Genomic DNA, 24,532 nt, shown 5'->3' with positions numbered 1-24,532 from the left:
TAATACCACATTCCTTCATAATGTGATCCATATAGATAATGAATAACAGAGGGGATAATGTACATCCTTGTCTCAAACCAGATTTAACATTAAACCATCTTCCTGTACTTCCTTCAATTCTAACTGCTGACTCACAACTCAAATAAAGACTAAGTATTGCTTGATATAATGCCCCATTGACACCATATAACTGCAGCGTATTGAATAGCTTCTCTCTTGGCACCTTGTCATATGCCTTTTCCAAATCGACAAAACTTAAATACAGATCTTTGTTATATTCCCATGCTTACTCGACTACTTGTCGTAAAGTGAAGATCTGATCCTGACAGCCTCTATTTGGCCTGAATCCAGCTTGTTCTTCACCAAGCTTTTCTTCCACAATTCTTCTCAACCGTTTCTCAAGTATACTTGCATAGATCTTGCCAGGAACACTCAGTAGGGAAATACCTCTGTAATTCTCACATGCAGTTTTATTTCCCTTTTTATATATGGGTACTATGAGAGCTCTACTCCAATCATCGGGAATTCGTCCCTCTGTCCAGGCTTTCTGAACTATGCAGTGCAGCCACTGTAAGACTCTTATACCACCATACTTCAGCATTTCTGGTCGAATATCATCTACTCCTGCTGCCTTTCCACATTTCAAGCCTTTGATGGCTTTTTCTACTTCAAGTATGGATATGTATTCCTGACTGCATGCCTGGTCAGTGTTTTTTATCACTGTGCTGTCATCACTGCTTGTTTCATTTAGCAGTTTTTCAAAGTAATTACTCCATACTTCAAGGATATCTTTTTCTCCTGTTTTCATTTCACCTTTATCATCTCTAATTCCTTTTACAGCACTCTTTCCTCCATTCCTAAGCTTCTTCAACAACCTCCAGAATATTTTGCCACCTTCTTGATATTTATTTTCTATATTCTTGCCAAAATCCTCCCATGACTTTTGTTTAGCTAGTTTTACACACTGTTTAGCTTTCTTACATTTGTCTCTGTATTCTGTAAGAGTAAAAGCTGACTTATTTGCCAGGAACTTTTGATATGCTTTCTTCTTTTCCATCTTCATTTAATTTACCATCTTCAGTAAAAATCGTGCCTAAGTAGCTGAAATGTTTTACTTGTTCCACAGGTTCTCCATTCACAACACAGTTGACATTTTCAATGATTCTGCCTATTTTCATTGTCTTTGTCTTTTTATTGCCGACCTTCATACCATATCTATTACAACAGCTATTCAATTTAGTCAGAGAATCTTGCATACTTGTAGCGGATTTATTTAGAAGTATAACATCATCCGCATAAAGCAAAGAGCTGACATTAACATCTCAATTTTGATATCATGTTTAATACACTTTCCTTCATAATGTGATCCATATAGATAATAAATAACAAAGGGGATAATGTACATCCTTGTCTGACACCAGATTTAACATTAAACTATCTTCCTGTACTTCCTTCAATTCTAACTGCTGACTTACAACTCAAATAAAGACTAAGTATTGCTTGATATATTGCCCCATTGACATCATATAACTGCAGCATATTGAATAGCTTCTCTCTTGGCATCTTTCATATGACTTTTCCAAATCGACAAAACTTAAATACAGATATTTGTTATATTCTCATGCTTTCTCGACTATTTGTTGTAAAGTGAAAATCTGATTCTGACAGTCTCTGTTTGGCCTGAATCCACCTTGTTCTTCACCAAGCTTTTCTTCCACAATTCTTCTCAACCGTTTCTCAAGTATACTTGCATAGATTTTGCCAGGAACACTGAGTAGGGAAATACCTCTGTAATTCTCACATTCAGTTTTATTTCCTTTTTTATATATTGGTACTATGAGAGCTCTACTCCAATCATCAGGAATTCGTCCTTCTGTCCAGGCTTTCTGAACTATGCAATGCAGCCACTGTAAGACTCTTATACCACCATACTTCAGCATTTCTGGTCGAATATCATCTGCTCCTGCTGCCTTTCCACATTTCAAGCCTTTGATGGCTTTTTCTGCTTCAAATATGGATATGTATTCCTGCCTGCATGGCTGCTCAGTGTCTTTTACCACTGTGCTGTCATCACTGCTTGTTTCATTTAGCAGTTTTTCAAAGTAATTACTCCATACTTCAAGGATATCTTTTATTCCAGTTTTTATGTCACCTTTATCATCTCTAACTCCTTTTATAGCACTCTTTCCTCCATTCCTAAGCTTCTTCAACAACCTTCAGAATATTTTGCCACCTTCTTGATATTTATTTTCTATATTCTTGCCAAAGTCCTCCCATGACTTTTGTTTAGCTAGTTTTGCACACTGTTTAGCATTCTTGCATTTGTCTCTATATTCTCTAAAAGCACAAGCTGACTTATTTGACAGGAACTTTTGATATGCTTTCTTCTTTTCCTTCACTGCATCTTTAACTTCCTGTGTCCACCAGGGAGTTCTGATTTTTCTATCCTTGCTGACAACCTCACCACATGCCTCTCTGGCTGAAAATCAATCAGTGTTTTCTTGAAGGCTTGCCACTGAATCTCCAAGGTTTGGTTCCTGTTCTCAAACTCTTTCATTTTTTCTTCAATAATCTTTGTGTATTTTAGTCTACAGTTCACATCTGAGAGCTGCTCAACTTTTATTCACTTTACATGTTATTCTTTTCAATATGAAATTCAATTTTATCCTGCTCAAGACTAAATAGTGATCACTTCCAATTTCAAATCCTCTGTACACTCTGGTTTCCTGCACCAGGGAGAAAACATCACTATCAACAATAACATAGTCAATGAGACTTTTCTTATTCCTAGCCTCTTCTCTCCATGTGAATTTGTGCACATTTTTATGTTGGAACATGGTATTAGTAATAACCAGTCCATGTCCTGAGCAGAAATCCAACAGATATTTGCCATTATTATTAGCTTTGCTCATTTCTCCAAATTTTCCCAAAATATTTTTGTATGTCTCACAATCATGTCCTACTCTGCTATTTAGATCCCTGACAAGGACCAACTTTTCATTTTTCATTGTGCCAGTTGCTTTTTCTAAAGCATTAAAAAATTCCTCCACTTCTACCTTAGTAGAACCTTCTGTGGGACCACAGGCACAAATAAGTCTCATTGTCCAGTTCCCCATTCTCATATTTGCCCACATTACTGTACTTGAGACTGACTGCCATTCAAGAAGATTAGCCTCGTATTTTGTGTTGAATACTATGGCTAATCCTTCTTTTCCTTGATTGTCATTGCCTGAATAACATTTTGTATTTATTGCTCAGAAAGATCTCACCAGTTTTGGTCTTTTTTGTTCCAGTCACCCCTATTATGTCGATCTGGTACTTATCTAATTCCTCAGCTAGCTCCATTTCTTTGCCATTCAGGCTTCTTATGTTGATAGTACCGATCTTTAACTCTGGTGATGTTGAGTTGGGGTTTGTTTTCAGATTTGTTCCAGTAGCTGACTTTTCGCTGTTCGCCCTGGTTCCCTGGCGAAAACAACGGGGGCCTTGTTTAACCATGCGACGCTCCAGCCAGCATGAAATTTTGTCTTGCTGTACCATCATTTTTTATTTTGGTTTAACCAATAAGAATACAATTTGGTCGGCTAAACCCCAAATTTCCAGACCATCTTCGTTCGTTCAGTATCTAAGTAGATACCCAACAGGGTGCACCACGAGAAGGTGAGGATTGGACATTAGGTCAGAAGCCCTTGTCGGTTCTCCGCATTCCTTAAAGACTATGTGGAGGTCTCCTCTCAGTTATACAGCTTTGACTCTTAGGCACCCCCTTTTTGTTTGATTAGTGAGTAAATCATACTTGGCAAGAAATTGTATTACTTTTTTATATTCATCCTTCACGAAACCATGAACAAACAGAAGTTTGCATGTTAAGCAACTTTCCAACTACGAAAGTTCACATCAGACTGCCTTAGTATCTCATAATGAATTCATCTGTTACTGATGCAAACTTTTATTTATTCATGCCTGAGTGAAGAATAAAAACAGCAAATATAATTTCTTAGGCATAATTTACTTTGAATTTAAAATTGTTATAATTATTAAGCATTACATTGTAAGCAATTGTTTATTACTTTTTTTTATTACTAGTACAGATAGCAAGGTTATATTTAAAAGTTCAAAGCTTCACGAATTTCTTGAAAAAATTAATTAAAATTAATTCAGAAAATCCAAGAATTAAATTTACTCTTGAAGAACATGAAACCATTTGCCTCCCATTTCTGGATATTCTCATTTTACAACACCCCAATGGCAGTCTATAATTATTGGTATACAGAAAAACAACTCATACTGGTAAATACATTAATGCTACATCATATCACCACCCTTGTCAGGAATATGGTGTGATTAAAACTTTGGTTCACCATGTGCATAAACTCTGTTCTACTGGTTCTGTTTTAAATAAAGAACTATCCTTTACCAGAGCTACTGTCATCTCTAATGGATACAATACCAAAATGATCAATAAAATAATAATCATTCCCATCACCCAAATCTTCTTCTTCTAGAACTTTCTAGAATTTCCATTCCATATGTAAAGAGGATGTTGAAGAGAATTGCGAGACTTCGTCACCAAATTTACCTAAACGTTTCTTTTGCTCCAGTTTAAAAATTAAATTCCTTTCTATGCTCTCTGACATATATGTTCTCCTCTCTCCCATTCTGGAGTTGACAGAATCCTATACTCCTGCAACTGAAGACAGGTCATTCTGCTCAGATTCGTCTAGAAGAACATCAAGATTATATTCCTTCATGAGTCTAATAAGCTGGTTTGGCCAGCCACGATTTACCCACCAGAATTAAAGTCGAACACAGAAATTATTTTTTTTACTATATTTTGATGTCTTCCACCCATGAAAGGTTATATAAACAGACCTATAGTCTACTTGTACCATGGGTGGGAGAAGAATTTTTATTTATTTATTTTTAGCAATTGCGAACCCACAAATGATAGTTGAAGTGAGGTCTTATCAAGACCTTGTAAAGAGGCAAAATGACATCCTTAACTTTACATGTCAAAGTTCTTTTCAGCAGTGCAATTATCTTTTGAGTTGTATTTGCAATCTTTGCTACATAAACCCCCTGAACTTCAACTTGCTATCTACAAACACTGATCAGTTTCTTCTATCATAATCCCACGAGTATAATATGACATTGGGTACCTAATCATGCCAAAGTGCATGACTTTACAATTACTGACATATATAGAGGCAAAGGTTAATAAATAACAACTTTAAACCTAAGATAGTCATATTTAAGATTTTACTATATTTGTAATGAGAATTTCAAATATTTATATAATTTGTATAAATATTTGAAACAACATCACAAGAGTTAAAGATCGGTACTATCAACGTAAGAAGCCTGAATGGCAAAGAAATGGAGCTAGCTGAGGAATTAGATAAGTACCAGATCGACATAATAGGTGTCACCGAAACAAAAAAGACCAAAACTGGTGAGATCTTTCTGAGCAATAAATACAAAATGTTATATTCAGGCAATGGCAATCAAGGAAAAGAAGGAGTAGCCATAGTATTCAACACAAAATACAAGGCTAATAAATAGTAATGTGGGCAAATATGAGAATACTTATTTGTGCTTATGGTCCCACAGAAGGTTCTACCAAGGTAGAAGTGGAGGAATTTTTTGAGGCTTTATAAAAAGCAACTGACACAATGAAAAAGGAAAAGTTGGTCATTGTTGGGGATCTAAAATAGCAGAGTAGGAAATGATTGTGAGACATACAAAAATATTTTGGGAAAATTTGGAGAAAAGAGCAAAGCTAATAATAATGGCAAATATCTGTTGGATTTCTGCTCAGGACATGGACTGGTTATTACTAATACCATGTTCCAACATAAAAATGTGCACAAATTCACATGGAGAGAAGAGGCAAGGAATAAGAAAAGTCTCATTGACTATGTTATTGTTGATAGTGATGCTTTCTCCCTGGAACAGGACACCAGAGTGTACAGAGGATTTGAAATTGGAAGTGATCACTATTTAGTCTTAAGCAGGATAAAATTGAATTTTATATTGAAAAGAATAACATGTAAGAAAGTTTTAAAGTGAATAAAAGTTGAGCAGCTCTCAGATGTGAACTGTAGACTAAAATACAGAAAGATAATTGAAAAAAAAATGAAAGAGTTTGAGAACAGGAATCAAACCTTGGAGATTCAGTGGCAAACTCTTAAGAAAACATTGATTGATTCTGCCAGGTGTCTGTGAGGTTGTCTGCAAGGATAAAAAAATCAGAACTCCCTGGTGGACACATGAAGTTCTGATTTTTGATATGCTTTCAAAATATATCAAAATTTGATATATTTTGAAAGCATATCAAAAATTCACTGTTAAATAAGTCAGCTTTTGCTCTTAGAGAATATAGAGACAAATGCAAGAATGCCAAACACTGTGTAAAACGAGCTAAACAAAAGTCATGGGAGGACTTTGGTAAGAATATAGAAAATAAATATCAAGAAGGTGGCAAAATATTCTGGAGGTTGTTGAAGAAGCTTAGGAATGGAGGAAAGAGTGCTGTAAAAGGAGTTAGAGATGATAAAGGTGCATGAAAACAGGAGAAAAAGATATCCTTGAAGTATGGAGTAATTACTTTGAAAAACTGCTAAATGAAACAAGCAGTGATGACAGCACAGTGGTAAAAAACACTAACCAGGCATGCAGTCAGGAATACATATCCATACTTGAAGTAGAAAAAGCCACCAAAGGCTTGAAATGTGGAAAGGCAGGAGTAGATGATATTTGACCAGAAATGCTGAAGTATGGCGGTATAAAAGTCTTACAGTGGCCACACTGCATAGTTCAGAAAGCCTGGACAGAGGGATGAATTCCCGATGATTGGAGTAGAGCTCTCATAGTACCCATATATAAAAAGGGAAATAAAACTGAATGTGAGAATTACAGAGATATTTTCCTACTGAGTGTTCCTGGCAAGATCTATGCAAGTATACTTGAGAAACGGTTGAGAAGAATTGTAGAAGAAAAGCTGGGTGAAGAACAAGCTAGATTCAAGCCAAATAGAGGCTGTCAGGATCAGATCTTCACTTTACGACAAATAGTGGAGAAATCATGGGAATATAACAAAGATCTGTATTTAAGTTTTGTCGATTTGGAAAAGGCATATGACAAGGTACCAAGAGAGAAGCTATTCAATACGCTGCAGTTATATGGTGTCAATGGGGCATTATATCAAGCAATACTTAGTCTTTATTTGAGTTGTAAGTCAGCAGTTAGAATTGAAGGAAGTACAGGAAGATGGTTTAATGTTAAATCTGGTGTGAGACAAGGATGTACGTTATCCCCTCTGTTATTCATTATCTATATGGATCACATTATGAAGAAAAGTGATATCAAACATGATATCAAAATTGGAGATGTTAATGTCAGCTCTTTGCTTTATGCGGATGATGTTATACTTCTTAATAAGCTCGCTACAAGTCTGCAAGATTCTCTGACTAAATTGAATAACTGTTGTAATAGATATGGTATGAAGGTCAGCAATAAAAAGACAAAGACAATGAAAATAGGCAGAATCATTGAAAATGTCAACTGTGTTGTGAATAGAGAACCTGTGGAACAAGTAAAACATTTCAGCTACTTAGGCACGATTTTTAATGATGGTAAATTAAATATAGAAATAGACAACAGAATAAGCAAAGCTGGTATGGTGGGTAGTCAATTGAATAAATTCATATGGAATAAGAGAGAAATTAGTCGGAACACTAAATTAGCTGTATACAAGACAGTGTTGAAACCAGTTTCAACTTATCGATCTGAGAGCTGGGTCAGAAGTAAAACACTTGACCAAAGGCTAGAGACCAGAGATATGAGAGTGCTGAGAAAGATTAGAGGCATGAACAGATGGCAATATCATATTAAAAATGAGGATATTAGGAAAGAACTTGGCATTGTCAGCATCCAGGAATGCGTTAACAGAGCTAATCTCTGGTGGTATGGTCACTTAAACAGAATGGGCGAAGAAAGATTAGCAAAACAAGTGTTCTCTGCCAGGTTGGCAGCAAAATGACTCAGAGGAAGACCAAGATATAGGTGGATTGATATGGTACAAAGTGCCTTAGACGATAGAAATATAAGATCTGATAATGTTGGAGTCTTGACAAGTAACAGACTGATTTGGAGGAAAATTGTAGATAGGAAGTTAGTAATGATGTAAATTTTTCATGTAGTACTATCATATCCTGTACACCCCTTGAGGGTACATGGCAGGAATTTGATGGTGATGATGATGATATAATTTGTACAATTTAAAAAGCTCATTTCTGAGAGATTATTGTTTTATTTTATTTTAGGAATTCATATTTCCCTAAATCAGACAGATTAAAGGTGAGTATAACCTTTGCATACCTGCTAAATTTGCAATATTGTACCAGCACAATAGTGTTGTTTATGACTTATTTTTCACGGTATTAACAACACCACAAACACTTTTATCAACAAGGATGTTTTATTAATGCTAATATTTCGCCGATTTTCAACTCAGCATCATCAGAGCACAACACACATGTAAATGCGACAGTGAGTAAGTGAAACAATATAATTGCAAAAGACAAAAGATCTAAAGTCCTATTTTTGGCGCCCTCTAAGATCTTTTGTCTTTTGCAATTATATTGTTTCACTTACTCACTGTCGCGTTTACATGTGTGTTGTGCTCTGATGATGCAGAGTTGAAACTCAGTGAAATATTAGCGTTAATAAAACATCCTTGTTGATAAAAGTGTTTGTGGTGTTGTTAATACCGTGAAAAATAAGTCATGAATAACCATCAACGCCTAAGCTTATCAGTTAGAACAATAGTGTTGATTTATATTATTATTATTATTCATGACTTAATGGTAATATCCATGTGAATTTTGATAGGATCATGGAGAAGTCTACCTTAGACATCACAAGATCAGTTATATCACTTGTGGAGGAGAGTTTTTTTTTCTGGTTAATAAAAGTAAATTATACTTGACAAGAAATTATACTCTTGTTGTAATCCTTTCCCGAGCATGTACAAAGAAAACAACTAAACTGCTTGTATATACTGTTCAAATCAAACTGTTTCAGTAGCCCATAATAATATAAAGAAAACATTGTGGAGAGAATGGAATATAATGAAAAAGGTGATCAAAATTCTTTTGAGTAGTAGAAAATGCAGACTCTTAAGATGGGTGACTAGTATGATAAGGAAGGCTAATCAGATTATGACAGAAAATTAGCTAATGTCAAAGTAAATCCTTTTTTTTTTTTTGCCATGAAGTGAATAGGAAAAAAAATGACTGTGGAAACAACTTTAGTAAATGCTGATGGGAATAAAGTGAACAGAATCAGAAGAAATAGTTCCGTTCCTAAGGGCACTTTTCAAGATGTATCATGAAGGCAGAGATTTTGCAATTATAAATGTGAGAACTGAGGTAGACAAACTGCAGATGCTAAGCATATTGAAAGATATCCATGTGAACACAGCAGTAGGACTGGATGGAATGACAGGTTATGTGCTATGAGAATATGCAAGAGAACTGGCAGTGCCTCTGATGAAGTTATCTCAGCTCTGGTTTCAAGGGAGTGAAAAGAGGATAACATATATCCATTATAAAGGAGGCTCCACGACAGAAGTAGCAAATTACAGACTACTTAGTATCTCAGGAGTGGTGGCTGGAGTATTGGAAAAAAATTGGTTAAAGCTAAAATCCAGGAAAGTGCATATAGGAATATATTTTATGATACTAGCATCGCTTTGGAAAAAAAGGTATATTCTGCCATAATAACATTTGTTTACATTTATTAATAAAGTGATATCGGAATTGGATAAAGGAAATGACTACACACCGTGATACTGCTGGACTTTGCAAAGGTATATGACAAAATATTGCATAAGTTGGAGCACATGGGAATGGATACAGAGCTAGTGGCATGGATGAGGGGGTGACTGGCAGACAGACACCAGAGAGTAGTATATGGTGGAGTTGAATCTAGTAGAATGAAGGTGACTAGTGTAGTGCCTCAAGGCTCTATTAGGGACACCAATCTTTAATTGGTATATTAATAGTATAGGGAATGATTTAAGAGGAGAGATACTGAGTTGTTTGCTGATGATACAAAACACAAGATGGCAACAGGTGATAAATAGTTGATATAAATATGCAGGAGGATTTAAATAAATTGGTTGTGTGTGGTTGTCAGTTTAATGTTGCAAAACATAAGGTTATGCACTCTTGAATGAAAAGATTAAAAACTGTACATCATATTGATGGTACTTGGTTGCAGGCAATTAGTGATGCTCTGGATTTAGGGGATGATGGTCAATGAAGTGCAGAGGACGTACTGCAAAAGTTAACAGAACAGCTCAAAGGATTGGATGTTGAAGAACATGCTGACTGTAAGGTAGAGAGGTCATCATCTTATCCTTCTTCATATCTTCACTACAGTGCATGTGCACAGATTTTGGTTGCCTAGTTTTGTTGAGGATCAGGAGGTGGTGGTGAAGAGGATTCAAAGGCAAGGGACTATGCTGGACAAATCTATCAGATGTTCCCTGAGGACAGATTGACGTGTTGGTTGTAGATTTAGTTGACAGGTGGAAGAGAGGGGGGCATGACAGAAACTCATAAGTTACTAAAGGATTTCTGTAAGATTGACACAAAAGAAATTTTTCCATACATGATGAGTAGTGAGAGAACAAGGGAAGTTTTTTCTGTGTTCCTCAGATATTGACAAGTATGGAGGTTAATTAACCTATTTGTTAACCACACTGTTACACAACTTCTAAGGGGGAAGTTGTGTAAGTGAGTGGTTAGTAAGGTGTATAGAATAGATTTTTTACTTGGAGACCAGTGAATGGGTGGAATAGATTGCCTGAGGTAGTTGTGAGTGTCTTGACACTGAACGAGTTTACGGTAAGGTATTAAAGGCATTGTAGGAATAATGGCATGATTACACAACTAACCTTTTCTCAGAAGACAGTAGCCTTAATAATCAAAACTTTGAAGAAAAATTAAAAAAATAGCATTAGATAAAGGATAAATAATTCTGTGAAGATGGAAAAATTGCCAGGCATAGATGGAATAACTTCAAAACTATTGAAAACAGTTGGAGAACCTATCATAGACGCGCTTTTCAAAATTTATCAAGATCTATGGAACAATGATTCATGGCCTAATAAATGGTGCACTTCTATTCTGATATTCTTATTCCTAATGAAGAGAATAGTACAAAAAGTAGCAATTATAGAACTATCAGTTACAAGCAAAATTTCCTAAGCATCTTACTCTCTATGATTGAGAGGAAAATATAAAGTATATCCTTTCAGAGCACCAAGCAGGATTCCATAAAAAGAGTACAATAATTTATTTACAATACATCTCACTAGGGGAAAAATGTACTGAACATAATAAAATACTATGTCATAATTTTATAAATATATAATTCAACTAAATACGAGGCTAATCTTCTTGAATGGCAGGCAGTCTCAATTTGCCCACATGACTCTCAAGTAGAGTCATGTGGGCAAATATCAGAATGGGAAACTGGACAATGAGACTTATTTGTGCCTATGGTCCCACAGAAGGCTCTACTAAGGTAGAAGTGGAAGAATTTTTTTGAGGCTTGAGAGAAAGCTACTCACACAATGAAAAAGGAAAAGTTGGTCCTTGTTGGGGATCGAAAATAGAAGAGTAGGAAGTGATTGTCAGACATACAAAAATATTTTGGGAAAATTTGGAAAAAAGAGCAAAGCTAATAATAATGGCAAATACCTGTTGAATTTCTGCTCAGGACATGGACTGGTTATTACTAACACCATGTTCCAACATAAAAATGTGCAAAAATTCACATGGAGAGAAGAGGCAAGGAATAAGAAAAGTCTCATTAACAGTGTTATTGTTGATAGTGATGTTTTCTCCCTGGTGCAGGACACAAGAGTGTACAGAGGATTTGAAAATTGGAAGTGATCACTATTTAGTCTTGAGCAGGATAAAATTGAATTTCATATTGAAAAGAATAACATAAGAAAGTTTTAAAGCGGATAAAAGTTGAACAGCTTGCAGATGTGAACTGTAGACTAAAATAGACAAAGATCATTGAAGAAAAAATGAAACAGTTTGAGAACAGGAACCAAACTTTGGAGATTCAGTGGCAAACCTTGAAGAAAGCCCTGATTGATTCAGCCAGAGAGGCAAGTGGTGAGATTGTCTGCAAGGATAGAAAAATCAGAACTCCATGGTGGACACAGGAAGTAAGAGGAAGTGAAGTAAAAGAAGAAAGCATATCAAAAATTTCTAGCAAATACGTCAGCTTATGCTCTTAGAGAATATAGAGACAAATGCAAGAAAGCTAAACACTGTAAAACTAGCTAAACAAAAGTCATGGAAGGACTTTGGCAAGAACATAGAAAATAAATATCAAGAAGGTGGCAAAATATTCTGGAGGTAGTTGAAGAAGCTCAGAAATGGAGGAAAGACTGCTGTGAAAGGAATTAGATTTGATAAAGGTGACATGAAAACAGGAGAAAAAGATATCCTTGAAGTATGGAGTAATTACTTCGAAAAATTGCTGAATGAAACAAGCAGTGATAGCACAGTGGTAAAAAATACTCAACAGGCATACAGTCAGGAATACATATCCATACTTGAAGAAAAGCCATCAAAGGCTTGAAATGTGGAAAGGCATGAGGAGTAGATGATATTTGACCAGAAATGCTGAAGTATGGTGGTATAAAAGCCCTACAGTAGCTGCACTGCATTGTTCAGAAGGTGTGGACAGAGGAAAGAATTCCTGATGATTGGAGTAGAGCTCTCATAGTACCCATATATAAAAAAGGAAATAAAACTGAATATGAGAATTACAAAGGTATTTTCCTATTGAGTGTTCCTGGTAAGATTTATGCCAGTATACTTGAGAAATGGCTGAGAAGAATTGTGGAAGAAAAGCTTGTGAAGAACAAGCTGGATTCAGGCCAAATAGAGGCTGTCAGGATCAGATCTTCACTTTACGACAAAAAGTCTTCACTTTAAGATAAAACTATAAACCTTTCCAGTTTATTCAAATCCTCTTGAAGAGTCTCAACTTCACTGCTGTTACTGAATCCATCTTACTACATGATTTATCCTCCTGACCTTCGTTATGCAATCAGATATAGTCTTCTTCAACAGCTCTTCACCATTTCCCATGTACTGATAAGAATATTCCTTTGCAGATTTTTATGCCTTGGAACTGCTTCAAGCTGTATCTTGAGCTTTTCAAACAGCCTTATAGCTACACATAAACTTCTTCTTAACTGAAAATTCTATGTTTGCAACCTCCCAAGTCAAGACTGCATAATCATTGTCCAATTGGAAGCCACATGGCTATTTGGTTATGGACAGATGATCTGATGCAAGCATTAGATCCAGTACTTACTCTCAAAATTCTAGGTTCTCTCCATGACATACTAAGTGATTATCTCTTGGTACAGATTTATAAATTCTGTATTATAACGTGTTACCTTGTTCCAATTTATGCCTACATATCTGAAGTTTCCCATAATAATCAACTGGCCTGCAGTCACTGCTAATTTGCTATTTCCTGTAAGTTTTTTTTACAACAAATTCTGTTTTCTGATGAAATGTTCTAAAATGAATTTTTGTGAAGAAATTTGACTGAAAGTGATTTTTTCCCTATTAATTGTGGATTTGAATGGAAACACCTAAGTTTGAATCCATTGTAGGATGCAAAGAATCATTATAAGGGCTTTTCAACTGAAAATGAGTTAATCAGTTTCATACAGATGTGGTAAAGTTTTTCAGATTGAACAACAGGCAAAGCTACCAGTATGATACATGTGATTAACAAAAATAATATATCAACTTTGTAGTTACTTGGCCATAATTCCAAACAGCATAACTTAGCTGTATTACTTGTTATAACATACAAATAAACCACCCACACAGTATTGGTGTATTATAGGTTTTGAAACCAAGAGAGATATTATCTTCATCATCTTTCCTTTTGTGTTAGGCTCAATAACTTGTCGTAGCCAACTAACATAATATCTTAGAAATCTAATACTACTGTGGTAGGATGGTTAATACTATCTGCATATTTTATGCCATGGCTGTAAATTCTGTGTGTGTTCTGGCTTTTGGGGGATGAAAACCCCCGAGTTTCTGTGAAGAAAAACCCTACCATCTCCATATGAGACTGACTAACTCACCTTCAGTTGAAAAGTCCTGATAAAAGTTCTTTATGTCGTAGACAGGATACTAACCCAGGTCTTGCTAAATTAAGTCTTTGTCTATAGTAACTGAGCTACTGAGGCTCAAGGGGGTATTTTATATATATATGTATAAAATATCCTTTTTTGGACTACTATAATATTTTGATTTTTCCAATAATATTGTAATTTTCAAATAGTAATCTTAACTGAATTTTTTTTCTTCTATGCTGTTAAAATTAATTTAAGAAGGATTATTGCAATGAAAATACATACTTTGTTAAGTTTAACCACTATTGTTCTTTTACAGTTTGGAACACTGATGCCTATTAAACAAAAAAAAAAGGTCCTTATCAGGACCGACAATCCGTGATAAAGGGAACTGTCTCGTACAAATTTTATTTATTTATTTTCATTATTATATTTTATAATATGTGTTTATCATTCTTGTCTATACATCCCAAGGAGTTCCAACAGCAATTCAGAGAAAGCTGGTAAGCATTGCTTTACCCATTAAATATTAAGCTTAAATTGAGAGAACAGAAGCTCTTATTTTATACACACATAAAATAAGAGCTTCAGGTATATTTTTTCTCCTCTAATCTTATTATAATAAAATATTTGAAGTATCTACAAGACAGGCAGTTGAATTGCAAAAGTTCATAAAGTCAGATATCATCAACTAAAACTCTTTATTCCCCGTATAGATATAGGCGAGGCTGTTTTAGCCCTATCTAACTTTTGGAGTCTGAGTAGGTAGTTCAATCTCCACTGGTAGCCAATCAGAGATAGCTGATCCAAGACAATCACTAATTTAAGCAGCTCACAGTGAAATGCTGCCATCAGTTTATAAAGTTATATCCTGAAATAAGATTTCAGGTTAAAAATAATAGCCTATTAGGAAAAACAGAATAACAATTTCATAATTATATATCTATCGATCTATATTCTTGTATGTGTTTTGTATGACAAATTATTCATTTATTCACCTTCACACTTAAATGAAAAATTAAGTTGTTCAAATTGTTTCATTAAAGGTTATGTTTATTATGCATGTTATGTTTTTAATTAATTTGAAATATAGCCTGTTTCTACCATATTCTGAATTTTGTTCAGAATATAGTAAATTCTCTCTTTGTTTAAAAAAATATATATATTCTGCAAGATTCATTTCATATTCTTTTACCAGACTCTTTGCATACTGTTCTTTATGGAAAAAGAACTATATTCTAACCATGCAACACTGATCCAATATCAGAAATATGATTACCTGGCTTCTGGGAATAGGTTAGCTTAGTCTGTAAGGCTAGTATGGCACTTCAGAAAATAAAATCGAAATCAGAATAACTGAAGTAGAATTTCAGTTAATATATCTTAATGCCTGTTTAATAAAATTCTTATAACAGCACAGAATCCAAGGGAGTGGAAGGAGGATAAAATTGTTCCACTTCATAAAGGTAGTGATAAGGCTGTAGCTTCAAATTATAAGCTGATCTGTATATCTGGAGTTGTGGTGAAGGTACTGAAGCAGTTGGTGAGAAATAGAATACAGAAATGGGCTGATAACAGTAGTATTCTCTGTGGTTATTAGCATGGGTTTGTTAAGGGGAGATCATGTTTCACTAACTTACTTATAACAAGGTGACAAATAACTTGATAGGGGAGATGCATATGCAGTGGTGTACTTAGATTTTGCAAAAGCTTTTGATAGACTGCCACACAACAAGTTCTTAAATAAATTGAAACAGATGGTATTGGAATAACAGACTTCTAAGTTGGATCAGTGACTGGCCGTCGGATAAGAATCGGAAAGTTGTATATAGGAGTGTGGTATCGCAAAGAGAAAGGTCACTAGCAAGGTGCTGCAGGGGTCAGTTTAGGGGCCATTGTTGTTCAATTTGTATGTTAATGATATTGGGATGGGTTTAAATAGTGATATGCAGCTGTTTGCAGATGATGCAAAACTGGAGAGAGTAATGCAGAGTCAAGTGGATGTTATGGCTTTACAAGAGGACTTGAATAGATTGCATGAATGAGGAAGGTAAGTGGAACTGTCAGTTCAATGTTGCCAAGTGTAAGGTTTTGAAATTTGGTAAGCAATGATGGGATGCAAAGTATACACTTGGTGGGGAAACTAATGAAAGTAGAGGAGATGAGAGATCTAGGAATGATGGTGGACAAGGACCTAAAATTCAGGTACCACATTGCTCAAGTGATGAAGACTTCACATTAGATAATGGCAATGATGCAGAGGACCCTGAAATGCAGAAATAGGTTATGATGGCATTGTATAAGGTCTTGATCAGGCCTCATATGGATTATTGTGCACAGATATGGATGCCGTGTTTTCATGGTGACCAGGATATGTTGGAAAGGGTCCAGAGAAAATTCACAAAGGTGGTTAATGGTCTTTGGAATGTGGAGTACAAGAGCAGATTGAGAGAATGTAAGTTACAGAGTCTCATGAATAGAAGGAAGGGGAGGGAGGGAATATGATTGAGACATATAAGCTAGTCAGAGGTTGTTATCAGGTCGACATGGAAGAGATTTTTCATAGAACGGGAGGGGGGGGGGTAGAACACAAGGCCATCGCTGGAAACTGTATAAGGAGGATGTGAGGTGTAGGTTCTTTGCATGGAGAGTGGTTGGTGAGTGAAATGAGCTGATCAAAACAGGAACTGAAATAATCATAATTTGGAAGAAAATGTTTGATTGGAAAATAGTAATTATGTTTGACAGTATCACATAACATCTGGCGAAATCTTAGTGATTACAATACCAGTAAATGATGACGATGATCTAATTTTTTTTCTTATATGATTCACATTCCTGCATAGTTGTTCATTTGCTTGTTGGAAACAGGAAGTAGTTTGAAACTTTTTTTCCGAATAAGGTCTAAAATAAGCATCTTTTAGCCCATAACATGATAAAATTTATCTACGACAACAGTTGCAAAGATATTTATAAAAACTTTCACAAATATCTGTGCTACAATGGGATTTGAACCTACATTTTTGGTTACAGAACAAAGATGCAATTCACTCAGCCAGTGTCTATAAAATTAAACTTTTACTGAATTTTGTTTAAATTTTTATCATTTACAAGATTATTGTCTTCTTCTTTCTACCCATTTTTGCTATCCAGTCTAGTTTGGTTCTAAAAGTAAATTCACAACTAACTCACTTAACCACATCATTCCCATAAAGACTAGCAAGTAGAAAACTTAGTCCTATTTGAATAATATGCATGTATAAATTATTATTATCATTATTAATATGCATGTATAAATAATTATTACTCAGAAAGAAAGCAATAACAAATTTAAGCAAGATCTTTAAAGATAAAGATATCAGCGTCGCAACAAAAGTCAGAATCGTGAAGGCAATGGTATTCCCTGTGATACTGTATGGATGTGAAAGTTGGGCCCTGAGAAAGAGTGAAAGAAAGAAGATAGATGAATTTGAATTATGGGTTTGGAGATGCGTTAAGAATACCATGGACTGCAAAGCAAACCAATAAGTCAGTGATAGACAGAATAAAGCCAGATTGCTCCCTCGAAGCTATGATCATCAAGCAAAAATTGTCATACTTTGGACATATTATGTGAGCAAATGGCAGTCTGGAGAAGATGATGATGCTTGCTAAAGTTGATGGAAGCAGGAGAAGAGGAAGACCAAGAATTAGATGTGTGGATGGAGTTAAAGAAGCAACTGGAGTGCGCTTGGAGGTTCTGAAAGACATGGTCAGGGACAGATCGAAATGGAGAGTGTATGTTCATGGAGTCACCAGGAGTCGTAAATGACTCTATGGAATATAACACACACATAAATGGTTTCAAGTATGGTGCAAAAAATGATGGTGTTCTTTTTCCAGTAATCTCATTATTATCATTAGAATTCCATATTTTTCCAGTAAAAAAAAAAAAAAAATCCTCATTAAACCATGCTTTAAATTTATTCACTTACTCTTCACTCTCTATGCAAAAAACTTACACCCTCTCTGTGTAATTCCCAAGGATAACCTGATGTTCTACTTCTGTCTCCCTATACTATATCAACAAGCGCTTCTATATTAAACTGGTACAAACTTCTTCAACATGACTTAATCCTATCCCCTTCTTTTCTCAACTCTGCGGACACCATTCCCTCAATGTCTTCATACTCAACACTAACTTAATTAATCATCTTCTTCTCTTCCTCTCCTTGAAAACAAGTTGACCAAATCTGTGCACAGTAGCATCCATATTTCGATCAAGGTTGTCTTCACAATTCTAGCCAATGTGGTCCTTACTTTTCCACTTCCAGTAGTGCATTCCCACCAATTCACTGTCTAAAACCTAATTAGAATCTTTCCTGGAACATTCAGTTCCAGAAAAAATTTATTATTATTATTAATATTACAGTATCCTCAATGGAGTCAATATTTGAATTTATTGGAAAGGAACAAAAATGCTTTAAACAAATTGTGAAGAAAAATGGATTTTAATGGAATCCTTGGAGTTGAATATCATTGACAAGTCCTTTGTAGTTGGGAAATATAAGATGATGTTGCAGCTTACAAACAACTGTCGACACGTTCATCATTTGGTTGCAATCTGTATTTAGATTTTATGATTAACATCATAAATGATGTTATGATGTTATGATGTTATGATTAACATCATGGTGGAAAAACTGACTTGCACATGTATGTTCATGGTGGAAAAACTGACTTGCACATGTATGTTGATCCCAAAAACGACATCTTGTATGCACAACTTTTTAAAACAGGAAATCTTTCTCTATCCATCAACCTACACCAAAGTTTTCATCACCTTTATATGACTTTGATGTGATATCAATTCCTGAGATCTAAAATTTCCAGTTCTTCTGTTGTTGCATTGTTAAAGTTTGTAATGAGTTCAGCAATTTCGTTTACTCTCAAAGTCTGTAAAAGGGTTTTAAAAAATGATACCATTGGCAAAATGGTGTTGAACTGCTCAAACATCTTGTCAAATTTTTCCTGAAGCACTTTAAGCGATTTAACAAATGATTCTGGGACAAACTCTGTTGTCAATCGTTTTCTTCAGATTTGAAAAATGATTGGGAGATTTTCACTCCAAATGATATATCCACAAAGTCAGCTTCTCTTTGAATGATCTGATCAAACTTATCATCATCACAATGTGTTTATCCTTTCCTTGGAGTTCCAAGTTTAGAAGATTTAATTTTTCTATGATATCCATAAGGAAACCCAAATCCAATTAACCAAAAAGGATCCCTCAACCGCTCAAAGTTCTGTCCTTTGGAAATGAGAAATTCTTTTATCTTTTCAATCAAACTCACAAATCTTGAAAGTACTTCTACTTTGCCTAGTCAGCAAACTTGGAATGAAAAATAAGATCTTTTTTAGTTACATCGTCGGTACTCTCAATGAAAGACTTAAAGAAGCGGTGCTGTAGAGGAGAGGCTCTAATTGAGTTTATTATTTTTAGAACTGTTTTGATGTGACTAAAGGAGAGAACTTTACCGCAAAATGCTTCTTGATGAATAATGCAATGGTATGATGTAAAGATCGGAAATGATTTGTCCTCCTTGCAAAGAGAGCAATAAATCCTTTGAAAGTGCCCATCATTGCTGGGACTCCATTAGTAGTGATCGCTACCAACTTGCTTAGAGGGAAATCTGTTGTTTTGATGTATTGTTTAAATGTATGGTAAATTTCCATTCTTGTTGTTTGACCATTCATGGGCATCAAATTGCAGGGATAAGTATTCACATTTTCCTAAATCATTTTTCAGTTGGGCTTGCATGTCAAGGGAAATTGAGATCAACCACCTTGTGATTGTTTTATTTGAAAGCTGCAGGTCTGATATCACTGTCATAATTTCTTGTTTGTTTTTAAAGCATTCAAATAAAGAATTGGCTTCGGCATGAAATGCCTCTTTTATCAATTCACCATCCTGATATGGTTTTTTCCTTTTTGCTATTAAGTGAGTAATTTTATAAGAAGCAATGATGGCATTTTTATGCTTTACTATTGGTCTAATAAAAACTAACTGTTGAGATGTAAGTTTTGACTTCAGAATTAACATGATAATTGTGGTCAGATGAGGAGTGATTAGTCTCGAAATGTCACTCCACATTATGCTTCTTCATAACTGCAACAGAATTGCCACATACCACACACACACACACACACATTTGTCTTTTATTTTTAACAAAGCAGTAGGCTTCTACCCATTCAGATTGATGATTATATATTTTCTTTTTTTAAATATCCACATTTATTTTCAGGGAGATGATAACTGTTTAATACCCCAAGAACTGCTCACAAAGATGCACTCAAACTCACTGATACTGACTTCTAGCTGAAGAGTAAAATTTGAAGAGAAAGACTAACTACTGTTAGCACACTGAAAGCGGGCAACTTTTTATGCAGGATCATCCTGTGCTGACTTCCTACAATAAAATCAATAGAATAATAGAGTATTCTATAAAATCTGAGTGGGTATCTCTGAATATGTTGGAAGAGCACCAAGTGCCCATAGGCAAAGGGTTGATAACACCTGGTATTGTTATTAACATCAGACTTGTCACAGGAGGTACACACTATCACAAAGCTCATCAAACTATGCCTTAAACTGATTTAATGTGCCTGTATTCACAACATACTCAGGCAAATGTTCCACCCACTAACCACTTTCCATGCAAAGAATCTGTTCCCTCATCTCCTTTTCAATCTCTCCACAAAAACGTTATCCACATCTGTCATGTATACATGTTGCACTATGAACCATTCCTGAAAAGTCCATGCTGTTAGTTACATTTGATTTTCATGGTGCACAATGGCAGATCTTGTTTATATTGCCATTTTGTCATCATTCACTGCAAGCTTCAAAAATAGTATAAGAAATATCTTTTTCAGACATACAAAGCTCCACAATCACTCAGGTACACTAAGCTATGAAAAATAAATAAAATTACACTAAAACACAATCCAAATGATTAATTTATTACAAAAAGAAAACTTATATTTTCAATGTCAAACTTTAAACAGCAATCTTTCACTAAGTGACTCTCTAGTAGATCATAATCAAATTCTTGGTATATATCCTCAAGGAGGTTTACAAGATATTATATGATATACAATATCATACATTATCACTAACTTCCTGTCAACAAATTTCCTCCAAATTAGCCTGTTATTTGTGTGGACTCTAATATTGTCAAATTTCAGTCTTCTAATGCATTTTTAACCACATGAATACACCTAGATCTATGGCCTACCTTTAGGTCTTTTACCATTCTAGCATTGAATTGCTAATCCTTCCTCTTACATTCTGTTAAGTGACCATGATGATGAGCAGTCAGTTTTCTTTCCACTGCAGGGTAAAGGCCTCTCCCATTGTGGGAGAATTGGGTCTACTTCTCCCATGGTGACCCAGTCCATCTTGAGAGAGTGTATATACACTTGGATGAATGAAGGTGGAAGACAATCACAAACATCCATGCCTAGGTGGGATTTGAACCCACAGCCTCTTGGCTGGAGAGCAGATATGCTAACCACTCAGCCAACCATACCAGTTAAGTGACAATACTTCTTGGAATTAGTTCTGCTCACACATTCCTGAATGCTAATACTATTAAGTTCTTTTCTAATATTACTTAAATTAAGGGGATATTAAATCGCACATAGTTTTAAAACCGAATAAGAAACTCGAAGATTGGAATCAGAGAGTTTCTTGCCGAATATAGTAAACTATAAAGTATCGGCGACACTAGCGTTAGCCAATGCAAGTGATCCTAGTACGTAGTACAATACCGGGCAACTCGTTGCAAAGGTGGGGGAAGTTCAGATCGCTATTCTTAGGTATTTTCCATAATGTAAAAACACATTTCCTAGGAAATGTATGCTGTTATTACATTATGGAGGGAGGTCACTACCCAGACCGGTTTCAGCCTTTTTTGAGGCTTCATCAGTGAGTAGCTAGACCTAACCTTTGCAATGGGTTGCCCGGTATTGTACTACGTACTAGGATCACTTGCATTGGCTAACGCTAGTGTCGCCGATACTTTATAGTTTACTATATTCGGCAAGAAACTCTCTGATTCCAATCTTTGAGTTTCTTATTCGGTTTTAAAACTATGTGGGATTTAATATCCCCTTAATTTAAGTAATGTTTTCATTGCCGAAATTAAGCTTATTAGCTCTTTATACTTAAGTAACTTAATGGTTGCACCTGTTTGGAAAACTCGTTTGCAGAGTACATAAGTTCTTTTCGCTATACACTTTAGTATTAGGTCTAGCTACTCACTGATGAAGCCTCAAAAAAGGCTGAAACCGGTCTGGGTAGTGACCTCCCTCCATAATGTAATAACAGCATACATTTCCTAGGAAATGTGTTTTTACATTATGGAAAATACCTAAGAATAGCGATCTGAACTTCCCCCACCTTTGCAACGAGTTGCCCGGTATTGTACCACGTACTAGGATCACTTGCATTGGCTAACGCTAGTGTCGCCGATACTTTATAGTTTACTATATTCGGCAAGAAACTCTCTGATTCCAATCTTGGAGTTTCTTATTCGGTTTTAAAACTATGTGGGATTTAATATCCCCTTAATTTAAGTAATGTTTTCATTGCCGAAATGAAGTTTATTAGCTCTTTATACTTAAGTAATCTTTTCTAATATTTTAATTTTTATATCATTCTGGCATCTGTTCACTCCCCTAATTTTTCTCAGAACTCTCTTAAGTTAAAATTGGTATGAATACTGTCTTGTATACTGCTATTTGATGTTTTAGCTAATTTCTCTTATTCCATTTAAATTTATTCTGCTGAGAGCTCCCTACTACACCAGCCTTCAATATTCTGTTGTCTATCTTCATATATGCCATCTATCAGTGAAAACTGTGCCTAAATTAGTTGAAATATTTTATTGATTTTATATGTTTTCCATGCAGTATGGAGCTAATGGTTTCATGTTCTTGCCTATTTTCATATCTTAAATTTCTATTGTTTTGCAATATGTTTTCAGTTTTTTTTTTTTTAATTTAGTTAAGGATTCTGCAGACTTGTACTGGATTTATTTGAGAGTATAACATCATAGGTATAAAATATTAACATCTCCAACTTTGAGATTAGGCTAAATGCCACTTTTCTTCATAAATGTGATCCACATAAATAATAAATAACAGTGTGGATAGTGTGTGCCTTGTCACACACCCAATTTTACAGTATGCTTGCATAAATGGGAATCTTCACACATTTGCTGATGATGCAAAGTTAGGTAGAATTATCGGGAGTATTGATGATGCTAATTCTCTACAGGAAAATTTGAAGAGACTTTTAGTTTGGACAAATGATGGGGGGTTGTATAAATTAAAGATGCCAAGAAGTTATATTCTTGGTTTAATCCTTTATCCAAGTGTAAGCAAACAAAGTTTGTGAGCGAAGTAATTTCACGACTGGGCTACTTGTATATAGAAGCTAATGACTTCACATCAATTGCCTTAGTATGCAATTATATAGAGGCACTACTACCACCCTTACCAATACATGTCAACGTACTTTTTATTATATAAGCAATACAATGTGCAGTCTCTACAACACTTGCAATATGCCCTTGGAACTTGAAGGGCACATCACCCCAAGAACTCAAATTTCATCCACTTCTGAAGCCCAGCTTCCCGAAGTGTAACACCTTGCAATTATTAATATTAAAACTACAATCCCTGTCAAAAGTTATACTATAAATTAAAGATACCAAGAAGTTATATTCTTCATTTAATGTGCCTGAACGAGAGCAGGAAGGAACGAGTGGAGGAAAATAGGGGAGGTGTAATATGCATGAATAATGGGATTAAGAATAAAATCCAGAAGAAGAAGCCATGGAGACATTATAAGGTTGAAAGCAATAATCTGGTTCATGAACAGTATAAAGAATGGGATATGAGGTGACGTTGTTGGTTAAAAAAAACAAAAGTGCAGAAATCAGCCAAAGAAATATTCCAGTGGGTTCTTTCAATAGGTGGCTAGTAGAAGAAAGACGTTTTTGTTTTATATATATTTATCCCATACACAAAAAAAAAAAAAAAAATAGAAGATCCTATAGCACATTAGTGCCATTTGTTTGTGGGGTGCAGGTGAGGATTGAAAATGAAGAAATCTATAGACATTTTTCCTGAAGAGTTGATGATTGTATTGTTGGGTAAAACTTTGAGGATAGAGGTAACTAGAATAAATGAAGAGGAGAAACAGTTTCAATGTATTTGCAGTTGTACTGAAAAGGGATGTTGGGCAGCTACTGCTCTTCATGTAGCAGGTCTGACAAAGTGGAGGAA

At 35.1% G+C, this 24,532-nt stretch overlaps 1 protein-coding gene across 1 annotated transcript in view; it reads left to right on the top strand.

Moving 5' to 3' along the window:
• Positions 1 to 23,197, top strand: part of LOC150102258 (ribosomal protein S6 kinase alpha-5-like) — a 79,266-nt gene extending 56,069 nt beyond the window's left edge. The window contains exon 9 of the mRNA XM_090399541.1: positions 23,153 to 23,197. Within this exon, the coding sequence (XP_090255667.1) occupies positions 23,153 to 23,197 (45 nt within the window). The remainder of the gene's footprint in view (positions 1 to 23,152) is intronic.
• Positions 23,198 to 24,532: the final 1,335 nt, after the last annotated feature.

Source organism: Typopeltis vanoorti, chromosome 10 (genome assembly GCF_054136105.1).
Source record: "Typopeltis vanoorti isolate ZY-2024b chromosome 10, IOZ_Tvanoo_1.0, whole genome shotgun sequence".
NCBI classification, from domain to species: domain Eukaryota; kingdom Metazoa; phylum Arthropoda; class Arachnida; order Uropygi; family Thelyphonidae; genus Typopeltis; species Typopeltis vanoorti.
Note: the sequence above shows the minus strand (reverse complement) of the source record. Positions and strands in the feature narration are given on the sequence as shown.